This window comes from Nomia melanderi, chromosome 1 (assembly GCF_051020985.1).
Source record: "Nomia melanderi isolate GNS246 chromosome 1, iyNomMela1, whole genome shotgun sequence".
Classification (NCBI taxonomy): Eukaryota; Metazoa; Arthropoda; class Insecta; order Hymenoptera; family Halictidae; genus Nomia; species Nomia melanderi.
The window spans coordinates 8,971,462-8,984,197 of NC_134999.1; the positions used below are offsets into that span (position 1 = coordinate 8,971,462).

Consider the following 12,736-nt stretch of genomic DNA (forward strand, 5'->3'; position numbering starts at 1 on the left):
TAGGACCGCGACCGCTCCAACCGAGAGAATGTGGTACCCTCTAATAATCCTGATGATGGACAGCTTGTGCAGCCGGCTCAGAAGGAGCTGGGTAGTTCTGTCTGCCACCAGATCTGGCGCGAAATTGGGCGCTCCATACAACACAATGGACCGCACCACTCCTGCGTAAAGCCGCCGCACCCGTCGGGCCGGTCTACCGAGGTTGGGAAGTAACCGCGATAGGGCACATGTCAACCCCCAAGCCCGGGGAAACAGCCGAGCGAAGTGGAGCCCGAACTGTCAGTGGCTGTTCAGGACGAGTCCCAGATATTTCATCTGGTCCCGGACCCGCACCAGGGCCTCTCCCACCTCAATCCGCAAGTCAGGCGGCGGTCGACTCAGACGGGATCGGTGGAACATCAACATCGCTTCCGTTTTCGCGGGCGAAACCTGCAGTCCCAACTCGTGGATAGACCGCAACAACACGCATGCCGCCAATTCGGCGGCACGGCTGACCGACGCGATCTCCGTCTCGCCGACCAATAAGCGCGTGTCGTCCGTGTAACAGACGACCACCGTGATCGGCAGGAGGGGGCGCTCAACACTACATCGTACCCGACGTTTCATAGTGTTGGCCCCAAGACGGATCCCTGGGGTACCCCGCGATCAATATGTCTCCTGTGAGACCTGCCGTCCCTGTCGGTGAACACAATCCATCTGTCCCGGAGATACGCCCGGACAACCTGCCTCAGATACAGAGGGACCCGGAGGAATTCCAGACCTTCGTGTATCTTACGCCAGGGAAGCATGTTGAAAGCGTTTTCGATGTCGATCGCCACTGCCATCACTACGTCCCCCCGACCAGTCAAGCTCTCAGAGAAGGAGCGAACACGACCGATCGGGTCGATCGTGGATCGCCCCTTCCGTAACCCAAACTGTGCCCCATCCAGTCCCGGCGCACGAAGGGACAGGTGGTCGACGTGGTGGGAATTGACTATTCTTTCGAATAGCTTTCCCACCTCGACGAAAAGACAAATCGGTCTATAGGCTGAGGGCATCCCGGCAGACCTCCCAGGCTTACTTATGAGGGCCAGCCATGCCACCTTCCATGCCACTGAAAACTCCCCGCGGTCCAGGCAGCTATAGAACTAGTGCGACCCGGTACGCCGTCCGGTCCGGGCGCGACCTTTTTTGCAACCATGCTTGAACCTCCCTCCCGAACTTCTCGTATCCGATTTCGAGTCCCCCAGAGGCTGCTGTCTCAGTGCAGTGGTACGGGGTTGGCGATCTCGGGGGTTTAACCCCAGCTGAGCCATGGCCAATCAAGCTAAGGCAGGGATGAACTGTCTGAATCTGGGAGATAGTGAGTTTTACTTACTATCCTTGCCATCCAGCCAGTTGACCGCGAGGGACTGGTACCTCGGAGGCTGGTGCCCAGCGTCCTTGAGGATGCTCCGGCCGTTTGGTGTTGGACTGGAGGGGACTGTGGTTGAAAGCCCGCATGCTGGACTAGGGACCCCTTTTTTCCGGGTCCCGGCGGGTGAGCAGGGACCCACCTGCTTCGGTACTATCCGGTTGATAGTAGAGTTTTTGTAAAGGTAACACGGCTCTACCAATAGTCTGTCTGTACGGGACTCGTCACACCCAGCAGATTACGCTGGTAGAGCTACGGCCCGGCTGATTGAGCCTCATATCAATCCCGCGCCCATGGGGGCCTTCTGTGTTGGGCTTTTATGGCGGGTAGAGTAGAAGTAAAACTGCCAGCCAATTGGGTCGATCATAGCCGCCGCTCCACGTGGGGGGGGGGGGGTGATCGTGCATACCGTCCCCTTCCGGGAACAGCGTCCGGACGACGGTGTCGAGTGTCCCATCACTATTTTGTATACCTGACCAAACGGATCCCCATGTATAGTACCGAGGAGTTTTTCTCAAGCTCGGGACTTGGCCCTCCCTGTGGCATCCTGCAGGGCGAACCGAGCGTCTGCAAACGCCCGATACGCTACCGCAACACGCTCATGCTGCAACCTCCGTCGTCTGGCGCGTGTGAATAGCCGACAAAGCTGCACGCGCTGCTTGCGCAGCCGTCCGATCTCCGCCGACCATCAGTAGACCTGGCCGCGTGGCGACGGGCGCCCGGCGCGAGGCATGAAGGCGTCGCAGACGTCCCCCATGTCCCCCATGCACCAAAGGCCTTTGCCCATAAGGACCATAAGAGAGTACCGGACCACGTCCACGTTGGCGGCGCTGGTTCTGGCGGGGGAGATACCGTTCAAGCTGCAGACCGCGGTGCGGGCTTATGTTTATTATGTGTTGCGCATTGTCGGCCGGGTTCGGGGAGTCCCGCTGGAGCCTGAGGCGGTCGAGAATTTTGAACTCCAGGCCTGGCGGCGCATTCATTGAAGATGGCGTGGAGAGTTATTTCTCCACGCCGAGAAACGCGCAGTCGGGGCTCTTCTGCCGCACCATGACTACCTCATGATACAGGTGCTCACTGGGCACGATTGTTTCGATGAGTGTCGAATAGGTACGGAAGCAACGGCGGTTTGCCATCACTGCGACGAGGTGGTGAACTCGGCGCAGCATACGCTGGAGGTGTGCCCCACCTTTTCAGCGCTGCGCCGAGTCTTGATGGACGTTATTGAGAAAGACTTTTCTCTGCCAGCGGTAGTCGGGGTTATGCTGGCAAGCGAGTGGTCCTGGGACGCCGTGGTCTCCTTCTGCAAAGAGGTTATGCCGCAGGAGGTGGCCGCCTAGCGGGTGCGCGAAAGTAACGATCCTGCTCGGGTATCCCGGTGGCGCCGGTGGTCACCGGGCCGTGTCAGAGCGCCCCCCGGCCCCACCTCATGACAGAGGTGGGCGGCGGTGTAAGTGGTCCTGGAAAGGGGGCCTCTCCCGCCGCCGGCCAGGAGAATATTACTATTCCGATCCTGCGGGGTGTCGTGTGGGGTGGGGGGGGGGGGGGGGGGGGGGACGAAGACAAGTTGAATGGTCTTCCCCCTCGGACGGCTGCGAACTCTGGGTCCCCGCGGCCGTCGTGATGACTGTAGTACGGGGCACGACCTCCCTCACTGCAAAATACTTACCGTACGGTATAGGAGGAGGGTCAACCTCCTCCGATACGGGGCCAGCCTAAGGTTATCGCAACTGGTCGGCCTTGAGGGAGTCGCGTTTGTGTTCTCTGAGACATTCCGTGGCTCCCCCTCCTGGCCCAGGAGAAGTCTCGTGGAGGTTTTAGTGGGTAAGAGCCCCACAGTACCACCGGCCGCTCCTCCGGGCGGTCGGTGGTCTCTGAATGCAGATTTCCTTCACGTTAAACAAAAGAAAAAAGATTTGGATATACAGCTGTTCGCTACTATTCCCTGTAGTGATGCCGTAGGTCCAAATAAGTTTTATAATGATGTTGTAGATAATATCTGTTACGTTTTCTTTTTTATATGATGTATCCATGTTAACTTGGAGTCGAGGCGTAGGTGGTTGATCCATGCCAGTACTATATGCAGTAATACTATAATTGTTTTATTTGGTTGAAATATTCCTTGGAGATATTCTGCAAATGCTGTAGTTTTCTCATAGCGACTCTTAGCTCACGCACGGTCTACTTTCCTTATAGGTGGAAGAGAAATCACTGGTTTCTTAAATCTTTTAGTGGCTTTGCAGAGTGAGTAGTTGATGTCTTCATTAGGCGATAGGGTTGAGATGTACGAGTAAAACTCGTCGTTACAGAAGTTTTGTATGGGTTGTTAGACTTCCATGTTAATTGCGTTAAGTCGTCTTTTATTGGTGGTGGTTTTATATTTTTGTTAGGTTTGTTTTAATTTATGTTTGAATTTGATTGTTTTTAGTACATGTTTAGGATAAGAATTTACCTGTTTGTTCTTGTAATATTGGTTAGTAGCAATCCACCCAGCTTCTTGGATTAGGCTAGTCAATTTGATTACTGCTTGTTCAATATGGTCAGGATTTTTTAATGGTATATTAAAGCTAATGTTTTGCTGAAGAAACTCCTTAAAGAGTAGCCAGTCTGTAGTGTTGTTGTAGAGAGGCAGTGTTTTGTAACATGAGTAGGTTTGTGTAAGTAAAGAGTCAGAATTCGAGAATGATCGGAACTGAGATCTATGTAGACTAATTTTGACTTAGTAGTGGGATTTAAAAAAATCAGAATATTGTTTTTCAGTTATTTTGTAATTAGGGGGGAAGTATACTGCAAATAGGTTGATCTGACTTTGTGAAGTTACAATAGTTACTGTGGTATATTGAAGATATTCATAGTTAATGCAGTTTAAAAGATGATGTTCGATGTTTGATTTGAAACTTACTCAAGAGCCACCATGGCCTGTTCCTAATAAATGTAGTATAGCGCGGAACTTTAAAGTAGCTTTGATCTGTGAGGTGAGTTTCAGATATGAGCATAAGATCGATGTTATTGATTTGAAGAAAGACCCTTAGTTCCTGGCGTCTTAGTAGTCTATTGGCATTCAAGATTGCTACTTTTAAGGTAGTGGCCATTATTTGATTTTAGTATTACGTTGGAGGGCAGTTGTATCATTGTAGCGATTTGTTGTACTTGTTGTTGTAACAGCTTTGTCTGTTCAAGAAGCATATTAGTTACGAGTTCAGTATTTTTGGCTAATTGTTGTAGTAGATTCTTAATTTTTATCGTGTAGTTGGGAGAGTCTGTATTTAGCGTGTTACAAAATGTTTTAGACTGGTGTACTTGTGTTGAAGTTGCCTGTGCATAACTTTTAGCGATGTTAGTTGGGTGCGGATTTGCAATATTGTCATATTCTGTTGTGCGATTATGTGTTTGAATGTTACGGCCATTGCTAAATGTTTTTCGGCTAAGTGTAGGATAAAGTTTTTGCTATAGTTGTTTCCGAACTATGCACGCTTTGTAATTAGCAGGATGATTGCCCTGGTAATTGAAACATTTTACATTTTCTATTTTACCTTGAAGAGGGCATATTGAAGTAAAATGCTTTCTGGAATATTTGACGAATGCTGGTGTTCGGAAACAATAATTTTTAGTATAGTCAGAATTTTGACAGCGTATACATTGTGGTATTTCCCTTTTGGCTTTAGGGGGTTTGAAAGTGTCTATAGTGTTTAGGAGTATATTTATCTTAAAGATTTGTTTGTTGTTATTATTGAGTTCCAGTTCTATGAAGAACAACGGTAGTGGCTCTTTGGTATTATGTTTTACTATATTGTTTACTTATCTTACTTGATGGTTTGATTGTTTTAATTCGTCGATAATGTTTTGAAGATTTATTTTGGGGTGCATCCCCCTGAGCTGTACCTTGTAGCTTCTGTATTTTTTCAGTTGATATGTATAGAAGTTAGCATTTTTGTTTCTTGAGTCAAGAAGTAGTTTTGTGGCAGCTGAAAAGCTGCCTTACGCCACTGGATTTTCCTGGCTATTTTTTACCGTTAGCACTGTTCTTCCGCGCGAGTCTGTTTCATGTCATCGCACATTTGGCGACCAGACCCGTGCGGGCCTACGGGATTTTCCGAAGGTTTCCCAGGCCTCTCTCGGAACTGCCCAGTTCGACGAGCAGGCCCTTTCAGACCTGGAAACTTTCACCTTTTTTACAACACTCTTGTTTACTTGTCTTTTCGCCATTATCCTTCTTTTTCTCTGTCTTTTAGATCTTTTCTCTCTTTCTCGATTTTCTTCTCTGCCTGTTGGATCTTTTCTCTCTTTCTCGATCTTATCCTACTTTCCCATCTTTTTGTCTTTCTTCAGACGGGTATATATTTTCCGAGGAGAGTTTAGGAGCTCTCATTCTTCTACACACGCGACCGACGTCATCACGAACCTCCGCGACACCGACCTTTGGTAAACTGTGTTGAGGGCCGTATTCTCACCAGTCATTTCGGTTTAACTTCACCGGCTCCTCCACAGTTTAATATAGGTTTCAGTAGTGTTCGTTTGAATTTTGACATGGTTGGTTTTTATTTGTTTTAAAGTATAATTATTACCTGCTGTTTCTGTTAGTAGTGTTATTAGTGGCTCAATAATTTGGGCTTCGATGTGGATTAGTGAAGGCTTTGCTTCAGTCGTCTTTTTTGCAGCGGTATTCGTAGATTCATCAATAACTTCATTCAAAATATCAAAATGGTTGTTTACAGGAACATTTGTTAGCCATTAAGACTGATCCATGCTCTCGTCTTGAGTAAGAAAATCAGGTGGAGAATGAACTTTGCGCTTCTTGTTAGTAGTAAATTGACGGTTGTTCAGTTTCCATTGAGTCTTTGTCAATTAAAATGTTATTAGTATTAAAAGAGCTCTTTGTTGTGAATTTATTACCACATTTGATTATTTTGACCATTAAAGACTCATTCTGTTTATCCATTTATGGAATTTGTGTACACCTTGCCAAATGGCAAGTGTGCACAGGTACAATCGCGAGTTGAGAACTTTGGTACAGACTTGACTCACTGTCAGTCGTAAACACAGATACGTAAATACTTCCTATTGGCTCGGTGGTTCGAAAAGAACTCAAAGTTGACAATTAGAATACATATTTTCGTAAGTAACTGCATCAATCAAAATCGACCAAAACATTTACCAAATAATGTTTATAAAATTCAGTATGAGTCAAATTGACTAGTTTCGCAAATCTAATGTTGATAAACCTGTTTTTCATTATTTGTTTCATAAAATATGGTATATTGATATCGTTTCAACGTCCAGACCTATGTCCCGGTTAAGGCGTTGCTCTCCTTTTGCCGTCATAGAAATGGCGGATGTAGAAACCGCAGAAATCCTACATGCATCTTAAAGAAATCAACCAGACCGTTTCTGCGTTTGTCGAATACTACCGACTAGAGAAATCCTCATCATAATTGTAACCCCCTAACGGGGGGACGTTTTCCGAGTTGGAAAATATCGCCATTTCGTCTTCAACTGTCGAAACAGTCAATCCTGGTTCGACAGTCAACCGGCAATAAATTCAGTCATATTACCACCAAGTGTGTTGTCCTTCACTTTTAATTTTAACCCTTTTTGAACGCGCTCCGCAGAGAATAATTTGTCCGAACAAGCATCGGACTTCACAATTTATTTTAAGGCATTTAAAAGTACTTCGCGAGAGAGTCCGAAACGGATATTGCTACATATGTTGGGTGCTAATTTAGTAGTCAACGTGGTAGGTTAGGTCAAATATTTTAAGAACTCGTATTTAGATGTAAAGCGTGTGTCAAACAAATGCAAATATTTTATAAATATATAACTCCTATGTTTTTATTAATTGTACACGTAAAATATTTTTTTATTTTATGTTGTTCGCATATGTATCTTATTGTTAAATATTTTAATCATTTTTTATATGCAAAATTAATTAAGTTAATTAATTTAACACTTTGTGTATAGAACACTTTACACAATTGTGAATTTTGGTGAAAATACTTCAATTTATTGGCATTCATTACAACTATGTAAACTCAATTTTTTTGATTATCAACAATATCAAATGCTATCATGTTATCTTGTTGTAATCAATAATCTCTTCTGTGTTTTTGATTGCATAACGCCGTCTGATGAATGTTTACGTAAAATTCAATAATTTTTGTGTAATACCTCGTACTTCGTATATATTTACTTTCTATATTAAACACTTCTTCTACGATATTTCTTCGAAGAACAAGACTTTTAGAGATATGTTATCTTATGGATCAACCGAGGTATAAAAATTTCCAATAAATATGGATGAAAATCATGATATTCAGATAAATAGAAATATAAATACTTTTATATTGGATTGGTGTGTACAGTGAATATATTTACAGAATTTTAAATCGATGTGTTTATAAAACTATACATTACCTTACTTTACAATGCAAAAATACTGTAATTTTCTACATTACACAATATTAAAATTCTATAAAAAATATATGTGTATTTATGTTGACATCTTTCCAGTATCTCCATGTTATTTAACCGTTTGTGCAATACTTATCAACTTAACATGTACGCGAATATTGTAAATATTGTTACCGATACTACACTGAAGGTACTCGGAATAGTTCCACTGTTTTTCTCTTCGTTCCACTGTCTTCTGGTTAAGTAAGAAGTAATAGTGCGTTCGTTCTTCGTGTACCAAACGTATTTCTTTTCCGCGGATACAAGAGCTTTGTTAAGTTCTGATGAAATGTTCTTCAGGCTTTCCTGCCTAGATTGTATGAATTTTCTGATCTGTAAACGAAATAAAATTGTTCATGTTAATATGTATAAAATACATCGATGAACAGAGATATGCATTCGATCCATATTTAAAATGAAACGTCATTAATACTAATTGATCCTATCGCAAAATAAATAAATTTGGATCTAAAGAACGAATTTTCAATAATAATTATTAAGAATATTCTTCTTGTATACATTTGTCATAAAAATTACACCTAACAAATGCAGTTAATGAGAATTTAATAATTAATAATCTGTTACATAATCTGCGTATAAAAATTAATATTACGATATTAGGATAATGACGTTTGTATAATGAGATATCGGCTGAAGTACCTTATTCAACTGTTCTACAGTGGAAATACGGGACACTATTTTAGAGAATAAAGTTCCAACACTGTCCCATTCGCCATAACTGAAAAAGTTAAGGATAAATATGTATAGTGTACAGTTCTAATTACTGCGAATGAAAAAATTAATGGTAATAACCCTTTTCAATTTAATTTCTTTAATATTCTAATATTCTATAAATTATAAATGTTCAAATACTTACTATTTATAAACTTTTTCGAAATTATCTATCAAGAAGTCTAACATTACGTCCAATCCTATACGACTAGACTTGTAAATAGACGCCAAAGCCGCGTCGACATCCTGCTTTCGAATATCGGGAGTGAGGGATATATTCAGCGCACGCATGATGTATCTAAAGATAAAACAAAAAGTGACAAAAAAGAAAAAATTTTACAAATTGTTTTGTTTACGGATTTTTTCTATATGCATAATCTAATATCTTTTACCACAAGGAACTAAATGGTAACACGTTTAAGTTAGTCGAACGGAAATAATATCAATGCGGAATTTGAAATTCGTTACTAATTTTTTGCATGCCGAGAAAAACACATATTAAGCGGTTGACAGCAAAAAAACTTTTACTTACCTTCGCAAAAGATTCGTATCAGTCGTGCATCCAAGAGCTTCCAAGATGGTCTTTTCTTCCGAAGAGAAACTTGCTGCTAAATAACGGTCCCACAAGAAGTTCCAATCGTCTACGGTGGCATTTTTCATCGCTGTACAGTAAACTGCTGCTCTCGCGTTCAGCGAAATATTGTTGGGCCTTCTGCAAATCGTAGTACGTATAGTTTATATTTATTCTTCTTGTCTACATAACGAATATTCATTGCTTATTACGACAGAAATGTGTCTATTTGCATTAACATTTAACGACCACGTTTTGAAATATTGAAAGTGGTCTTCTGTTTTGAATTTGAATCTAATAGATCTAAAATCATTGAAATTATCAATAAGTAAATTAATTTTTAAGTATGTGCAATGAAAATGAAATAAAATGTAAAAATAAAATATCAGCCATCACTGGTGCAGATCGTCGAATGTGATATCAAAGTGTGAGCCACCGATGGTACGCGCCGGCGTAAACATGACAAGCTTAAGCCTTGAGCTTTCGAAGGCATGAGAATTTTGCGACATTATTTAGAGCATGCAAAACAACAAGATACATCTTACCCCAAACTGACATCCATTTTGAAAGTATCGAACTGTTGTTTCGCTTCGTGTACGCACTCCTCGTGCCCCAATTTGCACATCCATGTTAAAATCAGTTCTCTGCTCAGTAACCTTTGATGGTTGTCTGACTCGTCATCCACGAAACCGAGTGACTTGTACATATTCGACGCCAAGTATCGAATATAGGCTTTAAGTGGATCGTAAGCCAGATGTCCATCGGATCGTTGAAGTAGATAACTAATTCCATTGAAGAACGCTTTCCACGGCAGGTATTCTTTTTCGCTTTTCAGATAGATCACGTATTCGAATGCTTCCCAATATGAGATGTAATCTGCGCGAGCCAAATTCAAAGAATCGTCGACGATTTGGGCGCGGTTTGTCACATGGATGCCACCGTAATTTATTGTCCTTATCGCCTTTATTATACTGTTCCATGAGTCGTAATTGTATTGTACGCGATAAAAGCCACTTTGCTGAACGTTCACGAGTACCCAGTCCTCAGATTCGTTCAGATAAATGGTCTTGGATTGTGGTCCAAGCCAAATATTTGTCCAGGTTGTTGTAAAGTCAGGTTTAGAAGAAGTCGCTACGGTGATCGGGATCCAGAAATAAACGCCATTGTCCTGTATGCCATCGAAGGAGAATTGTCTCTGAAAGAGAAAAATGCGAACCGTCTGTTATAATATATATAGAGAGAATCTCAGAGAAATAATTATTTTTTCGAGTAAAATGAGAAAAAATTGTTATATATTGATAATAAATACACACAAAAGTTATAACTGAATAATATATAAGGTAATAAAATAAAAGTAAAATAATAATAATTGTTGTTATTATTATAAGACGATTGTTTTCAATGCCGATAACTATCATCGATCAGAGCTGTTACATTTTGGTTGTTTATAACAGTTACAGCCAAGGATAGATTGTTGCTGCTACTTATAACAATTAGCTACGAGGAAAATTGTATTTTAGATTAGTTGCTACACAGTAGGTATGTTATCTACGTAAACAAGAATTTTATAAAATAAAAAATCAGCATGTCAATAAAGACTGAGACTAAAATGAATCTGATGGTAAGAGTTCAGTAAGTGTCTGCTGGAGTTGCAAACATGATGTTTGTCCATGAAGTTAGTAATTTTTATATGAAGAATAAACTTTTTCGGTAAACAATTCAACTACATTTTTTTATCAGGTTCAATATTTTAAGTACCTGATGTAATTCTATGCTCCTGTTATATCTGGTTACGTGTACAACAGGGTATCCAGGTTTATTGGTCCAGTTGTCCATCAAGTTTTCCACAGTTCGCCAGTCCCCGGGTGTTCCCAGTTCTTTGATTGTATCGTCGAAAGCTTTCCAGAGATCTTTGGGTCTCGTGTTACCATACTTATGTTCAGACAAATACTTGTGTATCGCTCTGAAGAAAACGTCGGGCCCAAATGAATTGTGTAGCATTCGTAACACACTGGATGCTGCGAAGTGATTCATTTTGTACAATATTTTTCTTGGTTATTTATATTACCTGATATTACCCACTATCATTCTGATTAATATTATTTTCAAATAAGTAATTTCTTTGCCGAGGTGGTGAATTACATAAAACTTACACTTTGCATTAAAATTTGAAAACGTTGAATAAGTGGAGATAATTACTTTGACTTGAGTCACTCATACAATTATATACTGTTTATACATATTTATATTATTTTTTTACAATAACTGTTACGCAATCGTAATATGTAATTGTTTATACAACGTACAGATTTACGTAATATGAATTCGATTAATCCGGAAATTATACACAACCCTCCGACAGTTATGCATAGTCGTCAATACCACTGGAGAATAATTATATATAATTACTAACAGATTATATATTAACCCCTGCTTTATCACATTGCCCGAAACATCTTATATTCTATCAGTGATCCCGAAATTTTACGATTAGTCACTTACACTTTCCGTATGTAATACCATCGAAGATGTCTTCTATTTCAGAGGGAGTATTGACAGGTTTGTTCATTGGGTGCGACGACTTATAATCATCTTCCAGCATTGCAGGCTGCAATTCGTCAACGACAAAGAGATCGTTGTAACCGTGGCTAGGACGGAACTGTAAGAATTTTGTAAAAACTGAATACTACAGCGACGTATATGGGTCAAAATGGCCCATTCCTGATTTCCTCTTTTTGTAATTATTAGAAATATGACAGCTGTATCTCTGAGAAAATATTAGAGAAATGAATGTAACAATGCGCAAACCGAAATGAAAATCAATTAAAGTCTCAATAGGTCTATTAATATTATTACTTATTATTAGTTATATTAATAAAACTAATATTATTATAGCAATATTTCATTTTACTTTACTGTTTCAAATATGATGTTACTCTAAGTTGAACAGCTAAACGAAAGTAACTAAACTTTTTTGTCAGTTGTTCAAATGTACCTTAGAGTTTCACCAAAAGATTTCACAAATCTACTGTTACACTAAATATATTCCTCCAAAGTGTTAGTTGCAGGTCCATATTAGTAGGAATGGAAAGTATTTAATTGAATAACAACTCACACTGTGAGAAACAGTCCACTGTAAGTATTCAGCGAAACCTTCGTTGAGCCAGAGATTCTCCCACCATTCGCAGGTCACCAAATTTCCGAACCACATGTGGGTTAGTTCATGGGCTATTATGGTTGTGATATAGTCAACGAATTTTGCTGTTGTCGCGACTTGGTTGTAGTGAATACCATACTCTCTACGAAGACAATTATTTTATTTGAAATTTCGTTAAACCCATATCATTTTATTATTAAACAAAAACGGTAATTATATAGGAAAGGCCGCGCATCATCGATTTTAACGGCTGTCATGTATATGTTGTAGAATACAAAATTCGCAATATCTTTTTCCCATACATTTAATATTTTCTTGTCTTTAATTTTCAAGATATTCATAAAAATATACTCGGAACTCCATTTTTTAAATTTGTGATTTAAAATTAATTTTTCAAATAAGTTTGCCAATGCAAATTTCAATCTGACTAAATTTT

General features: G+C 40.7%; 1 protein-coding gene across 3 annotated transcripts in view; it reads right to left on the reverse strand.

Annotated features, from left to right (window-relative positions):
• Nucleotides 1-7,391: 7,391 nt before the first annotated feature.
• LOC116432051 (uncharacterized) overlaps nucleotides 7,392-12,736 on the reverse strand; it is a 32,056-nt gene continuing 26,711 nt past the window's right edge. For all 3 annotated transcript variants that reach the window (XM_076371696.1, XM_076371703.1, XM_076371710.1), the window contains 8 exons: nucleotides 12,259-12,442; nucleotides 11,646-11,802; nucleotides 10,902-11,161; nucleotides 9,689-10,338; nucleotides 9,105-9,284; nucleotides 8,718-8,870; nucleotides 8,501-8,579; nucleotides 7,392-8,173 (listed from right to left, as the gene is read on the reverse strand). In XM_076371696.1, the coding sequence (XP_076227811.1) occupies nucleotides 7,937-8,173; nucleotides 8,501-8,579; nucleotides 8,718-8,870; nucleotides 9,105-9,284; nucleotides 9,689-10,338; nucleotides 10,902-11,161; nucleotides 11,646-11,802; nucleotides 12,259-12,442 (1,900 nt within the window). In that variant the 3' untranslated portion in view covers nucleotides 7,392-7,936. The remainder of the gene's footprint in view (nucleotides 8,174-8,500; nucleotides 8,580-8,717; nucleotides 8,871-9,104; nucleotides 9,285-9,688; nucleotides 10,339-10,901; nucleotides 11,162-11,645; nucleotides 11,803-12,258; nucleotides 12,443-12,736) is intronic.